The sequence below is a fragment of the Astatotilapia calliptera genome, chromosome 12 (genome assembly GCF_964374335.1).
Source record: "Astatotilapia calliptera chromosome 12, fAstCal68.1, whole genome shotgun sequence".
NCBI lineage: Eukaryota > Metazoa > Chordata > Actinopteri > Cichliformes > Cichlidae > Astatotilapia > Astatotilapia calliptera.
Window position 1 is genome coordinate 34,660,884 of NC_137433.1, and position 26,520 is coordinate 34,687,403.

The following is a 26,520-nucleotide window of genomic DNA, read 5'->3' on the forward strand; positions in this document are numbered from 1 at the left end:
TTGTTTTGCTACAGCCTGTGAAATCACTCGGTCTGATATTACTCAGGAACATCCTCGGAGGAAAAATACAGTCTTACATTCCTGTCAGGTTTTTGTATGGAAGAAATATTTAGTCTTCAAGGTTTAAACTCTAATCTGAAGACGCTTTAGCCATCTGAAATAAATGCCTCTCTCTTCTCTCTCGCTCCCAGACTGACATTTGAAAACCATTAACCTCCGTTTTGTGATGCGCCAGCAGCAACGCCAGGCAAATCAAATTTTGGACGCATTACAGCTTTAAAACGAGGCTTGACTGCAACACACGACTCCCCGCTCTTCAATTATGTCTGATAGCCGCCACCTTCACAGAACACTCTCAGAGATAAATGAGAGGCAGGAAACGCAGCCAAGAAGGTGGATGTGATCAGGCGGAGGCCCTAAAATCTCCAGTTAAAATCTCCACTTAATGAACTGGACGGATTTCATTAGTCAAGAACTTAACCCTCATAATTTCCACTTTAAATACTCCAACAAGGCTTTGATCAAATGTATTTTCTACTTTGTTCAGCCAGGTCCTGTCTCATTTTCATGCCAAACTGGAAAAGGAATGTTTAGGAATGCAGGAACGTTTAAAAACACGAGAAGGTCTGACGTGTAAAATGAAACAGATTAGTGTTATCGACCACATTAACTCGTTGGTAATAAAAGTCAGATTTCCTCAGGTTGTATCCTCCAATTTAAGCAGCTTTCAAATGACAAATTCAGTGGTTTTATCAGAGGTTGTTCGACTGACTACTACACCAAATGACTTTTCAAGCATTTTTAGTGTTGCAGACATCCAACGCTGCAATGAAAAGCTCGCTGTTTTGCTAAAGCTGTAGTGTGCCTCCATCATCTCGATCATGCAGTATAAGGCAGTCATAAAAACCGGTCTTCTCATCTTGACATTCAGATGACTATGAACACGTTTATCTTCTTTCTATCTTCTTGTGTTCACACTATGCAGTTGGATTCAAAGCAATAAAAGTGAGCACATCAACGGAAGATCAATACATCAAGGAGCACTCAGACTCCAATCAGCAGAAGTCCTGTGAGAGAACGCTCTCTAGACATGGTCTCAGAGTCTCTAAATGACTTCTTAGGAGAGCAAACGCTCAGATTTGGCTCAGATGCAGCTGATTTCACAGTGAGCAATGGAAAAAAGACATAAGAGCATGACCAATACAGGGGTTTTTAAGACTGATTCTTTTTTTTGTTTCTTTCAGACACATGAAACAGATTTCCCTAAAACTTTAATGCATTGGTGTCCAAACCCAGGCCTCGAGGGCCGGTGTCCTGCAGGTTTTACATGTGTCCTTGATCCATCACAGCTGATTTGAATGGCTAAATTACCTCCTCATCATGTCTTGAAGTTCTCCAGAGGCCTGGTAATGAACTAATCATTTGATTCAGGTGTGTAGACCCAAGGTGAGATCTAAAACCTGAAGGACGTTACAGAGTGCCCTCTGGTGGACAAACTATGCAATGTTAACACATCTAAAATGGCTGAAGGGTGTTTCTCTTCTCCTTTTTTTACTTTTTATTTTTATTTACACATAAAAGTGAGGAACCTTCTAGTGGCCAGCAGAGCCTTGTGGAAACGATCAAACATCCCTGCTACCACTGTGTCGCTGAAAGTCTCCAATGGTTCTTCCTTTTCTTGTTTTGCCGAGAGCGTCCTCCCTTTCTGCAACTGCTCTACTGAAGGTAGGCCAGGTTGACAGACATAGCTGTGACATAACTCTGGACTCTCTGTGAAGCAATGGGACTGACCTGGGTCTGTGAGCACCAACTCCCAGGGGTGAGACGGACTGGAGAATGCTGTATGCGAGCAACTGAGTATGGACATCAGTCAGCAAAATACAAACATCCACATGCCTGCCCAAATTGGCTACATTGCTGTACAGGCAATGTGTAATGTATGCAGGAAATATGAGCAGACAAAAGGTCAACTACCAGAAAAACTGTGCAAAGCTCGCTCCCACTTCTCGGGTTCAACTCGGCATGGAAGTGGACTGTGTGTTCTACAAGCTGGGCAGCTAAGCTGAGCACTGGAGTGATGCGTAAGATGCATGTTACATGCAGATTTCACAGAGACTCAGAAAAGTCCTTTGGGGAGTCAACATAGCTATCTGTGACAGCTGGGATAGACTCCACGACCCTCACACAACCATGAGCTGGATGATGGATGGATGGATTTTTCATTTATCAGCTGTTACAAATGACGATACCGACGTTTCTCCACAGTCACTTGGACTCAAGCCCACTGAAATAAGGTGTATATAAGAGCTGGTTTAGCAATAAGAGTTAAAAGATGGAAAAACAGTGGTCAGCAGGGGCCAATTCCTCTGGTTAAAAAACATAAAAATAAAAACTGAAGTTATAGACGAAAATAATCCCACTGCTTCTGATATGTAAACACTATCCCGATGATTTTTTTATGTCAGTGACGAGTTTCAAGTCTTATTGAACACTGAAAGGTTTGTATTCATGTAACGCAGTCTGTTATCCGTGCAGCATAATGACACTGAAACTAGTTTTCGACTGCCAGCTGAGATTCTTTCTCTGCAGTCTTGAGCCTCAAATGGAGGTAATGCAAGTACAGATGCTCCCCGAGGACTGGAAACAAACCACTGCAAATATGTGAGAAACTGCTTGCTGAGTGCATTCCTCGGTATGCCTCTGTATCTTCTGAGACTATAAAGGTTTGGATATAGCTGTAAATAAAATCCTCTCTTGATTCTGTTCAGTCACTAAAAGTTCATTTAGAGGCCAGGTGTGGGTTTTTGGAAGCTGTGTAAGGCCCAGGGGTGCAGCTGCATAAAGCTCTCACCAGTAAAGCAGATTTTTAAATCATCAGAGTTATAAAGCTACATATACACATGGCTCCGCTGCATAAAAGTCAATATTTGTAGAACTGCAGGACAACATGTATAAGCCTCATTTAAATTCTCATCACAAATGTACACAAACAGCCCAAAACAACATGGTTTGAGGGCACATCACCACTCATTAGTCGTGTTAGTGAGAAAAAGGGCCAAGAAGACATGCAATTTAACCAATTTGCAACACTGACGACTCTCTTCAACAGCAGAACACAGTTATTTTATCATAATTATCCAAATGTAACATCAGAATCATGCTCAATAATACATTTATGAAGCATATTCTGAAATAGGCTCAGCAGATGAGACTCAAATTAAAGAAAAAAATGACTAAAATGTAAAGAACTGGTCCAGTGTTTGATATGCTCCCACCTGACTAAACTGTCACTGGCTGGACAACTGGCAATTTTACATTCACAATACAAAACGCACAGCAGGACCAATCCATTACTGGCAGCAGGAGGTATTTTCACATAACTGACTTCTGTCTTAATTATATTTAAATTTACTGAACTTACTGAACAAACTAATTGACACCATCTCAAAGACGCCAACAAGATGTGTGTAAGCTTCACAGTTTTCAAATCACAGCCGTCAACAAGGAACATTACGTAAAAACACTAGTCTTACACCTGCACTTTTTTGAGTGGCCAACAGGGGGCGTTTCCTGTGGATGCAGATATTAGCCTGGTGGCATAAAGGCTATAGGAAAATGACTCTTTGGCTTTCCCTGATTAATGACTAAGACTATGATTAATGAATAAGTTTATGTCCTCAGTCACTAGTTTTAGTTAAATAAGTTTTATTTAACACAGCACGATGTTTATTTATAAATTAGGGACCCCATTATAGTCAAAATGGAGAATAAAGCAGGGTGTGCTGTACCACATGAGCTGTTGCATTAGCGTGAAGTGTTCCTTGTTTTCTCAGTCAGATCCACCTCTAGTTTGTCACATCTGGCTTCAAAACACCAAAATAGCAGTGCCAAAGGGACTTTTCAAATGTGCAATATCACAGAGGCTATTTTTATCTTCTTTAATACAGTCTGTGGTAAATAAAGCAGCTACAAGCTGGATGTGACGCCCTCTCTAAATGGAAAAACGGCTCAGAGACTTTTGCTATGATTTTACTGAAACAACTGAAAGGCACTTTGAGTTCACGTTTCATTTCTTTTTTAAATGCCGCATAAATAAAATTGACTGAACTTGACTGAGACATTCATCATACAAAAATTAAGCTCATAAATGAACCTTTTGGGATGAAATTTTTAAAGATATCTGTGTAAGCTGTAAAACAATACCACAAGACATTATTTTTCTATCAGGTTTTGTCTTATTTTACCTGCAGGGTGCATCCTCGCTGCTCATCATTCTTTTATAAATACCGGTTTATGCGTTATATAAATGGCATTTGCATGATTTTTGTGTGTATGCATCATTTATACATCTGGCCCCTGGTGTGCAGCTGAGGAGCACTGATTAAAGCGAGCCGTGCGCAAAGACAAGAATGTGGCGTTCAAGCCAAATTTCAAAATAAAAAGTCAGAGGGTCTCTGACAGCTGGTCTGACTAATAAGACAGCTGAGATGATGAGGTCAACACAGGGAGGTTGACGCATACTGTGTACAAAGAAAGGGTTTTGTTTGACCTAAAAACATAAACAGACATTTTAAACTGGCTTTCCTGTAAATCAGTATATGTCTGTAATGTGCAGGCAGCGGTCCTCGGAGTCAAGAAACAGCTGATGAGCTGGTTTGGTCATTTGTAACTTTAAATAGCTGAAGCAAGAATCTCAGATACTCATCACGATACAGTGATGATGCGACTGTATCACAATATAGTGACTCATTACATTATAAGACAGTCAGTCAGCTACATACAGTGATACAATGAGTCAGATTGGAAGAGGAATCGGTTTGAAATGCCAAATTCCACAAATCTCCAGAGACTGATTGGATGGATTCAGCTCTCAAGTACTCAGCGCAAACGAAGGCATGAAGTCATTAGCGTGAAGTCAATGAACAGAAGCAACCACGATGCACCCGCTGGGCCAACGTTAGCACTGATGACTTATAGATCCTTGGTGTGGATCTTGCAATCCTCATCAGGATCACCTACAGTGGAAACACGTCTGACATCAAGTCTACACATACACTGCAAGAGATCTGATGATGATGATGATGAGCGCTTGAACAATGGAGGAGTAAGCAATATGATACTGCTGCATCAACATATATAAACCATATCTAAAAGAGCTAATGTCACTTCTAGTTTAATCTTTCATGAATTTCTTGATATCTTATTGCAGGCCCACGTGGATGTGAAAAATCTACTTCTTCAGTGCTGCATTGCTTGCAATAAAGAAATGAGCAGCAATAAAGTAATAGAACAAGTCAAGCAGACAGTAAAACAAACTGATGGTTAAATAATAGTTGCACAAGGACAAGGATAAAAGGGTACAAGATGTAGGATGAAGTAGATGAAATATGTAGAAACAAAGTCCAAAGTGCAGCAATGGAGGTTTTCCTCTTCACTCTCGTGCCCCCTGAAGCCTCGCTCGGGCTGAAACGTGACAGCGTTTCTATTTTTAGTCAGCAAGTCTCTTCTTGGGAAGAAGCCAAAACACTCAATAGGTCGTCAGTTTGTGTCTCGCTGTCATGAACGTGGGCGTTTGTGCTGCTATTAGAGAACCTGTGTGGCATTCAGGATCCCTCAAAGTCTGTTTCTAACACTTATTGAAATAAACGCCCTGACTCAATTTTACTGCTTCACAGAGGCTTCGCACAAACAAGCAACCACTTTTTAAAAGAGAGTGAGCAATGGCTGAGTAGTGCTTGAACTAAACGCCCCTGAATTCAAGCATCTCTATCTGAGGGACTTCAGGGTTTGTTTGTTTGTTATGAGTCAGGGAAAAAGAAAATGTTCTCCGCATTGTGCGCCCTCTCTTTATCCTCTGCACTGCAGAAAATAACAACATCTTAATGGAGAAATTAAAAATGAATGTCTTTCCCTCATTCACACGTACTCTGCATTGACTCTCTGTTCATTTTCTCCCTCGCAGTCTGAACCTGCATCTGCTTTTGCTGTGAAACGAAATGAAAAAAGATGCTCGAGCTGCACTGCTGCATCCAAATGTGACATCCACACTGCACTGAGTGCAGTTTAAGTGTCTGTCGAGGCTGTCAGAATCACCCAGCTCTGCCTCGCCTGTGTTTGTGTCGCTGCTGCTTCATATTTTTCTGCTGATTTGCTCTAAGCTCTCGGCAAGCATCCCCTGACTTCTCCTCTGCAGCTGTGTGAGCACTGTCAACAGCAATCCTTAAACCTGAGCCAGTCACAGTCACTGAAGTTGACTCCACAGTATCACATGTATTTAGCAATAAAATGTGCACTTTCTCATTTAAGTGCTGGTAAATTAACGTGATTAATTACTGCTTCGTGAGATTTTGGAGGGGAATTTTTGAGAGAATGAGGAATTATGTATCAAGTTAGATTTGTCAGGAGGTTATTAGAATGGATGGCAGGCAAGAAGGTTCAGAGTCCTATATGTGTAATTGCTTAGTCAGCAAAAGCAGCTTAGATAAGGTTAAAGAATAACAGTGCTAATAAACTTGTATCAAAACAGTGCCCCTGTGATGGACACTGCGTCTCCTCCAGTGCTTCCAAACAATGATCGTATTACTTGATTTTTATTTTTGGTATCTGAAGAACATTGCAGGAGAGCAAACCTGTCAAGCAAAGATTGCGATGCCACAGTTCAGATCATTTCCTCTGAATGTCCCCCTATAGACACCTCAGGATGTTACAGTAAAACTTTGCTTTGACAGCCTCATCCTGAGGGGCGAATTAACTGTGTAGGATCCCTTGAATGCTGAAAAAATGATGAGTATTATCCTGGTCTCACTTATCACCTGACACATTGCCTCCAGGCTTGGAAACTGTGGATTCTCCCACTACAAACTGCTCGGCTGTAGCTCAATGAAGCTCATCACTTGACGATCTTCCACATGAAATTCGGATCAGTTTGAAACGGAAGTTGATGTTTCTCGTCTGTACAAGTTTGAGGTCTGTGGTGAAATCACAGAGTGCTATTTGCATGTGGTTGTTTTCAGTTAAGCTATCCAAAAATAGCAGCTGAACTGAAAACGATCTAGGGTGTATGAAAACATGACCTTAAACTGGAATTTAAATCTTATTAGGGGGTTTTCTTATAGCCCTTTTCCACTAGTAACTACTCGGGTCGGCTCAACATGGCTGCACTCAATTTTTAGGGTTTTCAATTAGGTGGCCGTACCTGGTATCAGATACTTTCTAATACCAACTCTGCCAGGGTTCCAAGCAATCTGATCCAAAATGTGATGCCAGCAGGTTAGTCAGTGGTGCCACTTGATGAGTCATGAGTGCCTCTTTCATGAAAATCGAAACCGCCATTTTCGAACCTGGCAACAAGGGAAATGACTACACAAAAACAACACCGTAGTCCTCAAGTCTGACAAAAAGCCACACTGAGCAGCAGGTATATCGCCCCATTGTTGTGGTGTTCAGTTCCCATCCGAACGATCACAGGACTTTCATGATCGTGTTGCTACAATGACAGCACATTAGGGGGTACTCGATCATAATGGAAACGACCAAAACCAAGTTGAGTCGAGCCAAGTAGGTACTAGTGGAAAAGGGCTATAAGACTTGGGATGAGGAGCTTTGCTATCTGAAGGGATAATGCCTCATGGCCATCTCCCTTTGGAAGTTTTCCGGGCATAACTTATGGGATGAGTCCCTGGTGCAGAACCAGAACTTACTGGAGAGATTTCAGATCTCATTTGGCATGGGAATGACTTGGGATCTGCCAGGAGGAACTGGAAAGTGTTTCTGGGGAAAAAGATGTTTGGAACACCCTACTTAGCTTGCTGCGACTGTGACCAGACTTTGGATAAATGGACAAATGGATGGATGGATGGATGGGATATCCACCCTTAATGACATCCAACACAAGAAAGAGTAGATTAAAAGAGCAGTGTGATGCTTTTGGCTCACAGGAATTAGCTGAACATGCACTGATATCAAATGATAAGGTTATCATTTGAAACTTTAACCACGCTCAGTATGAGCATCCCAGATCGGAACAGTGTTTGTGTTAAAAGAAATTTTAATAGTTAGATTTTATGGCCAATAAGATGAAGGAGCTACTTAGTTGTTATTACATGTGATTATTTTGTGTGTTCATTGAAATGCAAATCACTTGCTGAGCATAATTATTTACAGTACTTGTAATTGACTTAATGTCTAGAATCCAGACAGACAGACTGAGAGATCCGAAGTCATGGAGTTTGTGCAGCTTAGTTAAGAATCGAGCCAATCACTGTTTGATTAGCGCTCATCAGAGTCTGGTCCCCCACAGGGAAGAAGACGGGGAGGAGGGTTGAAGCTGAAATGGTGGTCTCTTCTTCTCCTCCTTTCTGTCTCTCCAATTAGTATTCAGCTTAATTAACATGCAACCTGCATCTCTCCCTCCCGTATCCCTCCGCCGTCACAAGGAGGGGGCTCCAGTTATCACTCCACCTCCCGAACAATAGTCCCTGAGCGGCAGGAAGAAAAACACTATCTCTCTTTGTCTTTCTGTGTCTCTCTCTTTGACTCTGACATTGTCCATCGCTTTCAGTCTGCATCACTGATGAAATGCTTCTTCTTCGTGCCTCTGTCGGTCTCCTCCTGCCTCCGTCTTTACATTCCTCTCCATCTCCTCTTATCCCTGCGGTAGTTTAAAAATACAGACTAAACCTCTGCTACAGCTCTTTCCATTTCCCCACTTCTCGCTCCATCCATCCATCTGTCAGCCTGTTGGGACAGACTGAGCACCGAATCTATTTTCTTGCTCTTTTTCTTTCCTCTTGCAGCCACCCTCCATCCTTTTCCCTGTCTGTGTATTATTTATTATCTGGTGATATACTGCAGTCTATGTCTCTATATCATTATTTATTTGCTCATTAGAGTGTGTGACTCACTTTATCCTAATATAATAACGTAACGCATCATCTCCCTGATGCTGTTTCTATTTATTTACTTGCACAAACCTGGAAACACAATGCTTTGATGTTTTCATTTAGTGCCTCCACTGAGGGGTGGGGGTGGGGGAGGGTGGCGGGCTGGAGGATGTTGTCACTCCTGTTTGTTTCTTTGTTTTCTACTCAGCAGGGTATCTCAGGGAAGAATCGGTGCGAGATTGGTGGGAAGTCAGAAGCTTTTGGTGGTGAACTCGGTAACAGTATTTTTGCCTTATTAAACCATGAATTTTACGAGCACAAAGCAAATTTAAAATTCAGACTCTTTTAAAAAATTAAATTGGAAAAGGCTTGCTAATCCCTGAGACACTGACATCAATGAGAGAATCTCCATAAAGAATGACACCAGCCAGATGGTGAATTTGAACCCACGACCTTCTTGTTGTGAGGCAACAGTGCTAACCACCGCACTACTGTGCTGAAGACAGAGAGCTAATTACAAATGAGAAAAATTTGAATTGGAGACACTTGAGGCTGACTCCCAAGTTGTTCTGGAGAGACTGCACTGGGCTGGTGAGTTGTTGAGAGGGTTCAAATTGATCAGATTTCCTTTAAACAGTCAAGATAAACAAATAATTAAATACACAAATATTCACTTTTGGAGAGAAGAAATATTTGGAATTTAGAATTTAACAGTTTACAGAAAGATATTTTGAGATATTACCAGCTGACCAGAGAAAAAAAACTATTCAGGATACGTCTGCAGAGTTAATCTCTAGATTCATGTAACATCACAGCATTTAATACCAAGGTAGAACCTTTATAGTGAAAAGAAGATCAGACAGGCTGGAGTGAAAGTGGGTTGCAAAGCAGCTTGCAAATGCACAGTTTACATAGCAGTCCCTGCTTGAACTATAGAAGTGTATCAGCTGAACCATGATGGGTGTGGACTCATACTGAGATCAGCTGATCAGTACTACACTAAATATTGTTGAGTCTGTATCACAGTGTTTTCATCTGTAGTGTTGCGTGTTTGAATTAGCTTCTTGATTTTTGTATATCCTTTAATACTGAAAACTCATTTCCTGCTCACACAGAAGCTGACTGTTGCTTTCTCCTTCAGTAAGGTAACATTTATGCAAATAAGGTAAAGTTTACAATATCTACTGATTCAGGCTTACATTTCTTGGGAAAAATGTAATTAAAAAAGAAAACCTTAGATATTTCTTTCAATACTCTAACACACCCCATAGCTACATGTTGTCACTCATTAGTTAGCTTTGAAACCTGAAGTTGAGGGTTTTAGTTTGGACACAATTGTATCCTGATTCTCCTTTCTTTATGCTAATGAGGACAATAATTTACAAAATGAACATCATGTTGGTTTTAATAAGACTTAACAACAGAGACATGAACTCATCAGAAAAGCGTTTGTTCAAACTAGATTTGGTTTTCTACAGATGTTTACAACATAATTGCTCCCTATTGGCAATTAGAAACAATCAGGTTTACGGCACTTCCACATTGGCTTAAATTTTAACATTCAGTTTTTATATACAGTCTGTGTCACACCCCCACCCCTATCTCAGCCTTGGAGGAGGATTGAACGCTGATTTCTCATTTTTCTAAGACATTCAAGCTTCATTTTAATTTTTTACCTGCAGTTTGTTCCTTCTTTTTAACTATTTGAGGTCGTCAAGGTCCACGAGAATACATCTAAGTGTATTCAAAAGTTTTATCCACAGTTTGTTTTCTCTGCCTCTTTGGGCCCTGTTATACAAACAGTCTGAAGTGGGAGATGCATTTTTCACTTTCTTTCTCGTCTCCATCTCTATCCTGTTTAGCAGCAGTCTTGGCCAGGGTTATATTGCCCTGCACTGTGTTTATATTTTCTTCTTTATTTTTTCCTGGGCAGAGCGAAAAGCACCAGTTAATTAATACTGGGGCACTTCTACGCCAAACTCAACACTCAGCTTCAGAGGACCAGCGGCTGGCAGAGCGAGATGGGCAGTGAGAGATTGGATTTATTCATTAAAAGCCTGCAGTAAGTTATTACACCTCCGCTGAGAGGCTGCAGTGCTGAATGCTGTCCTCGTTAACGGCCTATCAAAGTGCGGTGGCGTAGAAATCGGCGGGTGAATCATCGGGCCGTCTGATCTACAGCCCAGCACTCCCATGGTATCATTTTGTAGTGTTGGATGTGTTTCTAGTTCTGCGTTATTTGGACTCATGAGCGCGCGGTGCAACGCCAAAACTGCTCTCACGAGGACGTCCAGCCTTGTTTGAAAAGAATCGTGGTTATTTTTGTTTGTGGGACTGAAAGGTCTGGAATAATAAAAATTAGTACTATCATCTACTTTTTCTTGTAACATATGTTTTTCAAACCCACACAGATTGTAGCAATGCCCGCTTTAATTGGGCCAAGCGTATCTTTTCAGGGCACAAACAGCTGAAATATTCAACTTTTTTTTAATATGCATATTTTCACTCCAAAGAGGAAAAAGTTGGCAGATGATGTTCTGGCTGTGGGTTGCGAAGATGGCTGAAAGTAAAAAGGAGAAGCTAAAAATCTGATCTCCAGTGACAGGACCAAATTGAGGAAGTGCACATCGTTAAGGTTAGAGAAAAATGGCTGCAGTTGATCGATACTGATATTTGGTGATTTACAGCCCCGGTTCTGAAAATGTTGAGACCCTGAATAAAATGTAAATAATAATAATGCAATGAAAGTCCTCATTACACTATATTTACCTTCATACAACATCCCATCTTTTTGGAATTTGGGTTTTAACGGCAACTCATATTGGTAGCACTGAAGTTCTCCTGGTGCAAATTTACAGACATTTTCTGCCTGTTTCTTATGTCTTTTGCTGGAAAATGAAGAAATGTTTCTTCTGGGTTGGCGATGAAAGGCTTGAGCCTTGTGAATAAGATCTTAGTCACTAACATAGAATCTAAAATGAATGCATCGTATTGCGGTGGAGCCCTGAGCCTATAAACCAGGTAATCTAAAATATATTATCCAGTAAAATGTGAAAGTACAAGACAGAAGAAAATAAAAGGCCAAAAAATGTAAATTTACTACCGCTGGTCTCAGGGCGCAGACTGTAGAGCTCACTGAAGAATATTGGTGATATATTAGGTGTACAAATATATGGTTGGTAGGCTTGGCAGTGGTTTTGATTTTGTTTTAAGCAGACAGAAAGGTGCTTAACAAAGTAAATTGGGAAACAACCTCCAAATCTTTACAAGATATTAGAGAAATCAAGGACTGTTTTTTAATGTAGATCAATCATCCAAAATTCATCTGCGACTTGGGGCTGTCAGTTCTGTCTGTGCTTCAGTGGAAGGCAATCCTGCTACTACTCCTATCTGCTCGGCTCATCACCCATAGTACAGAAGCCAAGCTGTGCAGATGTGCATACAACATCAAGAAGCTGTCGGTGGACGGCTGGTTCAAAAAACAAACAAACACACCAAAGAAAACCTCACTGAACTTTGCTTTCCTCTTCTTTAAACTTAAGTCTTTTTTTAATAAAAAACAGTTTTTTAGGGCCAGAACCTCTTTGCTGGGTGTCAAAACTGTTTTACTTGAAGGACATTTCATGATATGTCACGTTCTCTAGACCCGATCCCTTTCTTTGGCACAGTGTCATCACTCTGCTGCATTATCTCCACGGCTTTACCAGATGCATCCACACAGACCAACAAATTGCCTCGCTGTTTAATGCTTAAACCTTGGTGGTTTCCCATCTTTACTCAAATAAGAACACGGTGCATTATTTTATGCAACAGCCGAGATGCAAAGATGCTGAAAGCACAGGAGAAGAGGATGTTGAACAAACTAAAAAAGGACTCATCGAGCTGGAGTCATAGAGCGATGAAGTCGTACATCGCTTAAAAGACTAAAATGTGAAGCTGTCTATCAAAGTCTGTAGAAAAATTGTACCTCAGTAAACATTTCCTGCTGAGTTTATAGTCTTACTGACTCATTTTGGATCCTGGTGACTACAAATTAAGTCAGTTTTCTAAATTTTGATCATCCTAATTTTCAGAAAGGATTAGCCAGAGACATGCTTATTGGATGATGACCTATGACCGATAAGCCAATACATCTTCTCAGATAGTTAAACACACAAACCCTACAGCGCACATCCTTCAGTCACATTAAATCAGCGCCTGGTGCCAAAGGCATTAGCTGTCTCACAGTCACATCAGCTTCTCTTCAAATCAGATTTCACCACGTTGCAAAAATCCATTCACCCACCCAATAAGGTCGTCGTTTACATCACACTTTTACATTAAGGTCACTTGATAATAACTGGACCAGCTCCATAAAATAATTAACGCTCTTGAAAGTTGCATTATGATGTGCTGTGTTTTCCTGATAAGAACTCATTATGGAAATACCAAATATCCCAACGAGCCAAAGCAATAAATAAAAGTAGAATTTTTTCCTCAGCTCTAAGTAAAAACAGTCTGTTTCCCTAGAGCTGTCAGAAATGTATAAACGGTCCTTAAATGAAGAGTCTCCAGTTACAGTGTGATTGACTATATCTCACTGAAAACGCCGTCTTTAGTTTTAATGAGACGGACTAAAACAACAATTTGCTGGAAGCATAAACCCCTTTTTTGTAAAGAGGCCACCCTGCCTCAGAAGAATGCTTTAAACTGGATCCTAAATAAGCAGGATAGCTGCAACAAATGGAAACAATAATAAAAGAAAAGCATCCCTGAAAGAGAGTTTAGACTTTTCCACTTGTCAAAGTAAACTCATGTCTCGCTAAGGATCAGAAAAGCTGCCAGGGCGTTTCAGGCATCTCAAATTCTACTGAAGCATGGCAAAGGTATTTCATTTGCCCGTGCTTGACACTTTAGCCTTTTCACATTCTCACCGTCATTCAGTGCATTCCTGGAAACGCTCTGACTCACTGTAAACGAGTTTCAGGTTTTCTTCATATTTCTACTTATTTAAACCCATTCACAACAAATGACTTTATTCTACCTCAGACTGTTTCTTGTGTCAAATCAAAACACTGCGAGGAAGGTATAAAGGTTGGAACAATACTACTGCTCCGACACACACTGAATGCCAAACACTGTATCCATTATGTTTTCTTTTTTATGGTTTTTCTACCTTCAAGGCAGCCACTGCTACAAAAGACCTTGCAAGAGGAGAAAGTAGTATTTAATAGCCCCATAAGTCTGCAGATTCTTGAATGTAACCTGGGTTTTAATGCTTGATGTGCTAAAATTGTGTGTTGACCAGTGTGAGGTTTCAGGAAGAATGCTCACCTTCCTCTGTCTCATGCCAAACGATACCCTCCAGGTTGACACTAGTCCCAGGTTGGCAGGGCCCCAAGCAGGCCGAATCACCCTCCAGCGCCCCTGACGCAGCTCCATCCTGGGTGTTGGTGCCGATGGACCTTGTCCTCACCGCCAGCTGCTTAGGGTTTGAGGTGGGCAGGGCCGGGGGGGAAAACGAGGGGGCCGAGGGCAGCGAGCATCCAGGGGCCCCGGGGTGGCCTGGAGCTGGGGGAGCTGGGACTGTGAACATGGGGTCCACCTGCAGAGAAGAGGATTCATTAAAGATCAGATTATGCCACTCAGCTTAGTTTCAATATATTTAATGAAATATATGTCCATGATTGAGCTTCCGCTTCTGCTGAAATTAATGGGAGAGAGAGATGGGCAGAAATATAAGGAAAAGGATTATTAAAGTCATTTTATTATTACTGGAGTGAATCCAACTGACAGATGATTATTTCAGTGTTGGATAATGCTGCATAATGGAGGCAAGAATCGGAAGGACATTTTAGAAGAGGAGACATTTTCTCCAAATGTCACACTATTCATTATTCCACCCTCAGTCTGCAGTTACCAGCTTCCTAATACTGAGTGTCAGCTAATCATCTCTCAACTGTATCCAGACTTTAAAAAAATCATTTTTTCTCACTCGGTCTGGTTCGATTCATCTTCATCTCTCTTTCCTGGCTGGTGGAGTCCTCACCCTTGTGAAATGCAAACATTTCACACTCGTTGAGCAGTTTTTGAGAGCAGAGGCTTGGATGAATGTTTCCAGCTAACGCACACACGTACAGAAGCTGCACATTATAATTAGCTTCCACTTTTGTACAGAGTGACTCAGAAAAATAATACAGTAGTGCAAGAAGGTAACAATGGATACATTCAGTGTGATTATAACAACAACAAAAAAAGTGTTTCTGCCAAGAAAGTGCTTAGACCCTGCGGCTTCTGGGGCCAGCAGGGCAGGGGACAATTTAATGTTGCACTCAATCCGTGTAGCCTATCCACCCACTAATTGCTAATTGTGGAGCAGTGAGAACATTTCTGCAAACACAAGGAGGTGGAATGAGACGGAGAGAGATGCAGGAGAGTTTATTTCACGCTCTCAGCATCAGGACAAAAGTAACTGCTCAGAAATATTTGGAAATCACACATGACATATTCAGAATCTTTATTGATATTCATTGTGTAACAATAATGCGTGTGACAACTGTCAGTGTAACCAACATCATCAACCCTTTGAGGGCTGGATTCAAATTCACAGCACACCGGATTTGTTCTATTTTAATATTAATCAATGTTAAATGTGGACATAATTGTGAGGAACACTCCCTTTCAAAAAAAACCAACTTTCAAGCTTTTTGTGTGTGAAAAGGTTAAAAGGAACACATTAGATATTTTAACGTTTATAGATTGTCTGTAGATTTTAATGTATTTGAGTCCTCCTGCTCTCTGGGTCACTGGGAGCACTGGTTGACATTATGGAGCTGTCGAACAAAAACGTGAATTTCATCTGTTTAAGATGAGGGTTTGATATATCAGAGGGATTTCTTTTCAGATGTTTTTAAGTGTTTTGATTGTAGTAAAATAATTTCCTGTAGGTATTAAAGACATCATAGTGTCATTTTACAGTATCAGCTATTCAGATTTCAGGAATGAAGGGAACGGCAGCAGAGAACTTGTAGCAGCTTTCTCCCAATAGCATCACCTTCATCCACATCAACCAGCTGCTTCTTATACACACACTGAAGCTTCTGATGGGCTTTAACTTCACTTCTGATGTTTAATTATCATTTAGAAACCTGTGCCAGCATGAGGGGGCACCCTCATGACCACTCAGCATGCATTAGAACAATACCAATATTCTTTGGTCTTCTTCTTAGCCTACTTTGGGTTTAAAGGATCTGAGGAAAGTTTATATTTCACATCACTGTGCACATTCAAACATCAAACCAATTTGAGTCTAAATGCAGGAACAATAACACAGAAAAAACAATCCTATTGGTGTATCCATCACCAAGGCTTATTGTATACAAACAGATGAAAGAAACAGTAACATGTAATCTATGCATCATTTAAAGCTCTGTACTCAAGTCTTAAATTGGGAAAAATCAGAAACTGTTTTTTTTAGGTCTGCTAATTACAGAAAAAGAGGGAGCATAAAGGGAGTAACATGTTTTAAAATGGCAGGCAATTATAAATACGTTTCTATCAGCTCAACAAATACCAGCAAACACACAACCTCTTTCTGTGCAGTGCTAAAAGCTAAAAGTATAGCTGCTGTATTTGAGACTGAGAGAACTCCAGTCAGAGATGGAGAAAGATGTAAAAAAGACAGGACAGACGACTGCACTGATCAGTGCAAACAAACTGAGGTATTAACTTTATGTTATTAAAGCAATCCATGAAAAAACTCGGGATAAACGGGTTAGTTTGCAGCACTGTTTGCAAATTTACAATAAAGTGTTGGACTGGTGCACAGTGGCTGTGGTGTTCATGGTCAGATTAGGTTACATCAAGTACAGCACAGATGGATTTGAACTGAAGCTGATATAAAGGCAGCAAACTGTCTGTCAGTGTAGGGGATGAAAATCAGCCAAGATAGCTAATGGATTAAGTTGTGTAAGATCAGCTGATCACCTGTACAAGAAGAAATCTACTGGACCACACAACAGGAATTATTGTGATTTGTGGTGCTTTTCCGTACACTCAGCCATTTTCACCAATATTAGCGTTCCCCCATGTGCCAAATCCCACTTTAACCCTTGACTGCACTTTTTTTTCTGTTTAGGTGTAGAGGCAAAGAAAAACAAAAAACGTTTGTATTCCCATGGACTGCTACATTTTATCATTATATAATTAAAAGAACAAGAGCTTCAGTTAGCTTGGCACGAAAAAAGCTGGTAGAAATGTCCTTCAAAGAGCTGCTTTTTACTATTTTGGGTATATTTCAGAGCTTGTACATTTTCACTTTTACTTGAATAAAGAAGTTTAATGAGTACTTCAGCTTTTATAGGAGTATTTTTTAACACATGTATCATAATTCTACTTAGGTAACAATTCTGCACTTTTGCCAGTTCTGCAGGGACCTGAAAAAGATTATTTTCAGGTCTGGTTAAACGCCAACATCACCATTGTTTCCCACTATATTAATCAATACTAAATTAGTTCAAACTCAAAAAAACAACTCCTTAGTTTTTTGTGAAACGTTACGAGTCATTTCATATTTCTTCTTCGATTCCAGGCTCCAGTGGTGTTTCATAAACCCAAGAACATGTTTTTAAGTTCATGGCTTGTGAGTGATCTTAACTACTATCATCACCATAGTTAGATGTAATGAAACCCATGTCAACGGTGCCTTTAAGAGCTCCTCTCTTATCTTCACCACTTATTATAGTCCCAATTACAGCAGCTCTGGGAAATAATTCTGCTGAGAGAGCAGCAGCAATCAGCAGTGAAGGATTTTTCTCGCCATTATGACTCAATAAAGATTACGGGCTTGACAGATATCTCACTGCGCGATATTCTTGAGTGATTTAACGCTCAAAAGAACTTCTTCACCACGCTGTGTCGGGAAGTGCCCGAGAAAACAGCAGCACTTTGTCAGGTCCGACACGGAGCTTTTCTGTAGTGTTTGGTTTCCCAGATAAAGGAGGTCCGCTGCTGTTGTGTTATTATGGAGATCAATCAGTTCCTTGCAGGTTTCTCTAAAAATTGACAAGAGAAGATTTTTCTTACTTCTTTAGAGAGAAAAACAAAAGACTCGAGGGTGCCCTGCACCTTTTTTTAGAAATGCCTTTACTTTTTCTTCTACAGCAGATTTCGATACTGCCAAGTTTATTGTTGCAGCTCCAGCTCACTTTGGAATCAGGGCCAAAAACTACTGGTTTCAAAATCCATAATCAAATATGATCATTAGTGTTTGAGGGAAATAGTCTCCCTGATTATCAATCAAAGGTTATAATTAAAAAAAATGTTATTTAATTGTAAAAAAAAAAGTGAAATAGAAATAAAAAGAATTTCATACTTTGGGATAAAGTCTGAAAAAGTATTAGTGGCCTTATTAAAGGTTCTCTTTTTAATTAGGCCTCAGTCAGTAAAGGCTAGAGACCCGGGGGTTACTGCCAGTCACTAGAGTGAAACTGGTTCCAAGATTACGGTACTGCACTAAAAACAAGAATGATTGCTTTGGTTGCTAGCAGGTTACCTTTGTCCCACATGGTTTGTATGGAAGAAGCCGGCTTGTTTGCAAACTACTCGACAAGCATTAGTGGGACTGTGAAAAGTGCGACGTAAACTCGACACGGACATCATTCACCATCAAAGTTAAGCTTCTGAAATGTGTTGGTTGGAGTGGTAAAGCAAAATGAAGGCGAACTCTCTCTGTTGTGGAAAAAACTACATATGAGCATGACAATCTGCCAGTGGCTAAAGATACCAACGGGAGGTTTGTGGTACTACTACAGCTGGAGATAACCAGCAGCGACTGACCAACGAGTCAGGGAATACACATTTTTCCCAAGTTGAAACTCCATGTTGGACATGTTGAGATGTTTTCAAAAGTATTTGTTTTTTTAAACTTTTGTCTTTTTAACCATAACCATTTGCTCAAGAGCCTTCACGGTCTCTCAGACTAACATTAGAAACAAGAATATAGAAACTATTTAAGTGGCTAAAATGACTGATTTGGTCCATTTATGCCTGTTTTAATTGTTGCTTTTGTGTTTTTCATTCCTATAAAGTTTCTTTTATCTGTTGCAGACATTGAAAAATGTAATCAATGTGTCTTCATCAACAGAGCTGTTTTCATCATCACTTTACGCATGCTTCTGCAGCAGTAAACCTTGGTACTCTAGGATTGTTGGCCATGGTTTACTATGAAATATTACAAGGCAATGATTATAAGAAGAAACCAGATTATAATGTTAAAAAATATACACACATTTTTATTATCTGTTCAATATAATACAGAGATGCACCTCTTTCTTCAGAGTCTGCTGATTGCTTTTGGAAGATTTAACAATATTTTAAAACACAAAACATATTTATTAGTTTAGAAAACAAACTTGAAACGTGGTGGGCTGGCTCTTTTGAGAAATGCCCTGTTAGCTCTCCCTCAACCTTTGGGTTGATCATCTAGCGTTTGCTGTTCCCAGTGATATACATCGATTATTCCATGAAGCGGGACACTGTTGAGGACAAAGGCTGATGCATGAAGCCAAACTGTGACATGCATATATTAAAGTGGCACAAACACGTATTACTCGTCCTTCCTTTACTACCCGAGTGATTAATAAGTGGAAGAAACTCACCAACACTTGAGTTGCCTGTTTAGTGTCCCTTGCAGTATCTGTAATCCAGCTAGTATGAAAAGCTTTGTTTCGGCTGCGTACTGCACAGAATTTATGTTAAAACCTTGATAAACAATGCAAATTTATCATGCAAAATAGCAATAAAACAAAAGGCAGATAATCCTCTGTGCTTTCTGAAACCGTCTGTTAACTCCCACACAGCTGCTGACAAAGACCACACAGGACTTCTTCAACCAAATCACAAAGCAAATTAACTATAAAAGAAGAATCACGATCCCCGGTGATTTCTGTTCTGCCGTTAACGCCTTTTTTTCCTCCCTCAGATACCCAGAATAACAACGCTTGGTTGCAAATCACACGGCAGCTACAGTCGACCAGGCTGCAGACTCACACAGCAAAATAACAATAAAAACACAGGCCTGCTCCCTTGTGAGTCAGACGCTTCGAACAAATTATCCTTTCTCACACTGTTTCTTAATTAAAAAAATCCTTCAACACGCACACACAAATATAACACACCAGAACAGGAGAATCTATTAAATAAAAATATAGGCTTCAGTTTAAATCGCAGGTCGGCTTAGTTTCATATGATCTGTAACGATATTACTTAATGCGCTGGTATTATTCAAAAATACCATACACTAAGATTAAGTGAATAAATAAATACATACATAAAGTCATTAATTAAATATGAAATAATAATGAAAATTCACTCAGGGCTCTTTCTTAGTTTGTGGCTCGGCTCAGGTCATGAGCTGATGTTGCTGTGATTTTCCAGATTAAATACCAGGTTATCTTTTGCTTTATTTTTCTAGTCAGACGATTGTTCTGTTCATAGAACCTGATATGTTAAATGCACTGAACAGGGATCCTTTTAAATGTCTCGGTAATATTATTAACACAGTTGCATCCAGTACAGTGCAGAATGGCATAAAATACAACACTGGTTTTCATGTGAAAACAAAAGCTTTCATAGGATCTGTGAAATGGAACAGCTTATAGAACCACCTTTTGCAGCAACACAGTCATTTTCTGTATGACCTAATCAGTCTCTCCCATCTTTGGTCTTAAAGATGGACTCAAATTTCTTTAGTGTACAGAGGAGTTTATGGACGACTAAAAATTTCAAAGGTCGTGTGGCTAGAAAGCAAGCCCAGATCATCACCCTTCCACCGCCATGCTTGACAGTTGGTATGACGTGTTTTTGCTGATATCCTGTACTTGGCTTTTGCCAAATATGGCAGTTTGTTCAAAAATCTTAGCTTTAATTTTCTCTGTCCTAAAGACATTTTTCTATAAGTCTAGTAGTTTGTTTTCAGATGCAACTTTGCAGACTTAAGTCGTGCTGCTACATCTGTTTTGAAGGCTCCTGACAACCCTTGAAAACAAGCCATAGTAGTTCAGTCTTTTTCTAATTGCAGTGTCACGACCTTTAACAGCTAACATGTTAACTGAGGCCTGTATTGTTTCTTGGTGCATTGCTAGGTCTGACCTTGGGTTGAATTTGCTGGGATGTGCATTTGTGAGAAGATTGAAGCACTGTGTTAATGCATCAGTCTTTCTAGAGCTGCACTTCTTTAAAGGTATTTGACAGCAAACTGTTAAAACCTCTGCTTTTACAGAAATGGTCACACTTGCTGATGATCAGTTAATCTAGTCCGTTTGATTAGCAGCACCTGAGTAACTCTCAGAATTTTTTCACATGACTGTAAACAAACTGTTTCATGTATCATAAAATTAGCAAAACTGTGTAAATGTAAAAGTATATTTTTTTATATACAAAACATATATGTTTTATTGTCGGGCAGGATTATTTCAGCAACTCTGGGAACTAGAAATGCAGACATATCTTGACCAGAGGTTCCTACAGTAGCCTTTTCTGTAAGTTGAGTTATTAAACACTTATCAAGTAATCAAAAAATAAGAAACTTGTCCAGTAATCTCAGAGTTTCTTGAGAGAGGAGAGCTGCATTCTGAGGAGCTTTGGAAATGGCCTGTTACAAGGTCAAAGTCAAATAAATTTTATTGACTCTTCAGATATTCTTTGTCTTAAATAGGCACAAGTTCAAGTTTTGTAAATAGGACTTAGTAACAGATTAGGGGCGAGCACAACAATAGTTATGCATTTTCTACATCACCAGCTTGTCTGCCAAAGTTTTATGGATTTTCACACATTTCAGCACTTTGCTCAGTCTGTGGCAGTTCACTTACTGTATCTAAATCAGCCCAACCCTGCTTTAGACAGACTTTGCTTTTGGTTTGCTCCATAACAGCGTATAAAAAATGACTCTATAGTGGTAAAAGCCTGCGTCCAAAGTACTAAGAGCAGAAAAACAATACAACAACATACAGTACCTCTGGGAAATAGAAAATGCAGACATATCTGTTACCTGTTGTTAATTCATCAAAAGATCAATGAGCTTATGCCATAGTGAAGCGTCACTTCATTCGTCCTTCACTTCACTACTCTGCATTCACTATTGGTCAGAATTTAATCAAACTTACACAGAACAATCACCTAATGAGCGTAACGCAAAATGTGTCAAGGTCAAAGTCGTAAAATTTTACATTTAAAATAAATGAATTTCATTTGAATAAAGCGTTCATCTTCCTGCAGTCATATTGCAGCTATGCATGGCTTTCCTCTGAGTAACTCAGGTGTGCATTTTTTAAAACTGGACATGAATGCAAGGTCGATAACACACTTAAGTGCAAAGGATAAAGTGCTGTATGAATATGTGCGTGAAAAAGGTGAACGTGTCTAGTAGTGGAGAGTGCTTTAAGTGGTGCTTTGAGATCAGAAGTGCCACATCAATGCCAAAACTGGTATTCGTGTGGCATTCGGTTTTCTGACCTCGGAGTTCTGTTAACATAATGCAAGTAAATTAAAAATAAGGTACAGAAACATATGCTGCTCCTTTTGTTGACAGCTGATGTGCATCGGTGCTTGAAAATGAGCACAGCAGTGCATCATTGCGTCCAAAAAAATTCTAAAAAGTGTGATGTTTCTGTATTGAAGAGCATGATAGAGTATTGTTGATTACAGCAGTCACGTTGATCTGTAGATGAAATCGCTTGCGCTCATGATGCTGATTGGTTGTGAAGACTTTATGTTGTGAATCCACTCCAGTGCCTTTCTTCTATTCTTAAGTCTTTGTTCTCCTCCCAGGAACTGACTGAAACTGCACCGCCGCCGCTGCCTCATGCTCCTGCACGTGCTGATTTCGCTTGTGTTTTTTCGTAAGTACCCAGTATCTTTTTCTGTGATGCCTTCTGTATCTTTAGAGAACAAAGATCAAAATAAATAAATAAATAAAATATGAAAAAAAAAAGAAAGTGAAGCCCGAGTGTTGCTGCTTGAACTAATCCACACAGGAACACGAAGTATATCCAAATAACACTAAAATATGCACAGGATGCAAAAACCAGGCTAAAGTCCAACATTTTTTTTACATTTTCCTAAAATGTCTAAACTTCTTTTTTTTTCTCTATAAATGTTTAACTTGAAGGTGACAAACTGTTTCCACTCTGAGAGTAAAGCAACATAAATATTCACTTAAAAACTCCACTGCAACCACTGATTGATCATAATAGGCAACATGGTGACTTCATAATATCTGATATCTATATCTGATACTGTAATACAGATACAAGAGCCTTCGAGACGTAGTTTGGTTCCTCAACTCCCGACTGTTTAGGACAGGGGTGGGCAACTCCAGGCCTCAAGGGCCGGTGTCCCTGCAGGTTTTAGATGTGTCCTTGAACCAACACAGCTGATTTAAATGGCTAAATTAGCTCCCGCAGTTCTCCAGAGGCCTGGTAACGAACTAATCATGTGATTCAGGTGTGTTGACCCAAGGTGAGATCTAAAACCTGCTGGACACTGGCCCTTGGGGCCTGGAATTGCCCACCCCTGGTTTAGGAGGAGATTGCAGACAAAGAAATAAACAAACAGACAGATTCTGTTGTCTGAGAGATTTTGTGTAATATAGTAAAATATAGACTAAACAATTTTTCAGTCTATAATCGATTCAGTGTCATTCAGCTCTGTAAAACAAACTTGGCAGCAAATTAGGACCAAACACAAACATTTTTTCTTATTTATTTTTATCTACATGCAAATTTTCTCGACACGGTCATGCAAACCGTTACTGCACAGCTTCCTTCATTGTTGTTATCGAGGTAGGCTCAACAGGCTGAGCAGATGGTTGATGAAAGAATTTGTTTTAAAAGTGGCATTTCTAGCTGCTTTTTAAACCAAAACTTTTGTTATTTGTAACATGACCAAAATAAATTAGCATAATAATTTAGCAAGTTAAGAAGAGAGCCACTTTTATCACAATGAAAACTCAGGATTCAACATACCTAACCCTAATGCTTTAATTTGCCTTGCAGTACAACTCTGTGAAAGGAAGCAGGTGACAGTGAGACGTGAAATGGTAAAAAGCTGACACAAAAACAATGAGGTTTCATATTTTGGGCTCTTTCATGAAGAAGACGGTTGAAAAAAGAAAATGATTCAGGTGACATGCTGTTGCCTTTAAACCCTGAGCTGGTTTAGAAAATGCTTTGTGATGACTGTTAGCAAGAGGCCAACATTTCAGAGAGTACTGATTACACTTATATCTGCTAATGTCCATGATCAGTTAATGTGCAAGGTTATTATAGTGAACTAAAACTAAGCTAAAAACTAAAACTAGGTATGCACAAACATTTTAGTAAACTTAGTAAAAATGAAACTTTTGAAAAAAATAAAAACTAAATGAAATGACTTTGTAAACTAAGTAAGTGGAACAAAATTAAAATATAGAGAAAATATCCTTCATATTGTTTGCCTAATAAGGATCTGACGGGCATGTTTTTGAGACTTTTGGATACAGAACTAAATCACCTGCTTTCAAAAATGTCTTATTTTAATACAATAAATAAAATAATACTTAAAAAGTCTAAAAACTAACACTGAAGATAATAAAGATTAAACTAAACTGAATGTTTCAAACACTAAAAGCTAACCTGCTATGCATAAATCTGAAAAAGAGCAATTCCCCTTTAATTTTGTGACATTTGACACAGTTGGGTTGTTATTAAAACTCTTTACCAGATTTATACTCATCTCATCTTTCTGTCACGTAATAAATTTAAATTGCATGTTAAAACTAATTTTAAGACTATTCCAATACTGCACCCCTCTCTCAGACTGCTAACTTGCACGCTTGCATGTTTTCTTGAGTTTCCAAAAGTAAAATGGGAGGCAGAGCTACCTCCCAGTTTGGACTCAAGAGACAAACTGAATCCCTGCTTTTAAGTCCTCCTATTTGATAAAGCCTAGTGTGGATCAGGTGACCCTGAGCCATCCCGTAGTTATGCTTCTATAGATGCAGGCAGCTGGGGGACTTCCCATGGTGCACTGAGCACTTCTTCTCTAACCCTTCACTCTTCTCCTTTCACTCCCTTATGTTTATTTGCCACTCCTGCGTGTAATTAATTTTTGTGTTTTGCTTTGCCAGAGTTTTCTTCCTGTTTAAAAGGAATTTCTTCCTTACCGCCATCTCCAAGTGCTGGATTACATCGGATCATCTGATTAGTGGGTACTGTGGGATTTGTGTGGTTGTGGTGGGGTGGGGTAGGAAGGTTCTCCTTATCCTACCTCCTACCCGTTTCCCCTGCTCTCCTATTTCTGGTATCTTTGATATAATCCTTGCCTGAGCCTTATTGTATTGTTTGCCTCATGAAAGATGAACTCAAGATAGTCAATTATCCAGTAATCTATAAGTAAAACTTGAAACAAATGATAAATAATTGCATTTTAATGATGCTTTTCTAGGCAAATGAGGCACACAAAGTGCTTAACACGGCAAACCATGTTCACAAATCCACATATATTTCTATTGTATAAATGCACCACTTTCGATACATATCAGACACGGTTCACTATCTCGCCCAAGGACACGTCATGTGGGCCGAAGAAGCCGGGGATTCAACAACCTGCCTTCCAATTAGTGGACAGGCGCAACCTCAGCCGCCTCTTGAAATACGCCAATCACAGCATCACAGAATCAAATCAAATGACTTGATTCATTTGATCAAAATCCCAAATCAAATTTAATAAATTTCTATGAGATTATGCCTAAATTTATATTGTTCTTGCCTCTTGTAAAAGAGGCTTCAGGGACTTCAGGGATCTCAATAAAAGCCGTGTGTCAATTTCACCCTTTAAATCCACTTTGGTGAAAGGGAGAGGATGAGGAGGAGAAGAGGAGAAAGCAAGCAGAAAAATCTGCTGCAGTTCAAATAAAGCAGACTCAACTTTAATGTTTCCTCCGACACACTGGAGCTTTGTGTCGAGGTTGAATCACAAATAGCTGTCCTAACTGGCATGCAGAGCTGGATTTACCCAAATTAATCAGGAGAGGGAGGCTGGGTGGTGAGAGTCAAGGGAGCCAACTGAGTTTTCCATTAATTCTCACTCTAAAATCTATAATTAAACAAAGAGACATTTTTTCATCTTTGGTTTTCATGTTTCTTTTTTCCTCTAAATCTTGAATCGCATTTTTAAGCGCCCACAGAGCAATGCGGTTTTTCAAAAATGCCAAAAAGAATTTGAATCAATCCAATTATCCCTCCATCTTTTCCTTTTTCCACCCATCCATCAATCCTCCTTTTTCCTTTACCTCATTTTCGTTCTCATCCCTTTTTCTTTTCTTCCTTTTCCTCTGCTTTCTTTGTGTCCTTCCTCCCCTCTCCCTCCTCCCCTCATATTAAATCCCTCAGTGAGCAGCCTCACTGATGTTTTTTTTTCTCGCAGACAAAAATCATCTCTGTCTTTATTGTCAGGCTGCTGAAAGAGGAGGCGTGTGTGTGTGCGTAGACAATCTGTGGTTTATCGAGTGTGTGTTTGCGTTTGTGCTTCACGCGTGACTGTGTGTGTTTTCACGAATAGTAGCCATTTTTCCCATTTTCTCTCTCCAGCCTTGCTCATCTCAGCTCTTCCTTTTTCAGTC

At 39.7% G+C, this 26,520-nt stretch overlaps 1 protein-coding gene across 2 annotated transcripts in view; it reads right to left on the bottom strand.

Annotated features, from left to right (window-relative positions):
• znf608 (zinc finger protein 608) overlaps positions 1-26,520 on the bottom strand; it is a 66,525-nt gene that overhangs the window by 22,724 nt on the left and 17,281 nt on the right. For both annotated transcript variants that reach the window (XM_026186078.2, XM_026186077.2), the window contains exon 2: positions 14,196-14,466. In XM_026186078.2, the coding sequence (XP_026041863.2) occupies positions 14,196-14,466 (271 nt within the window). The remainder of the gene's footprint in view (positions 1-14,195; positions 14,467-26,520) is intronic.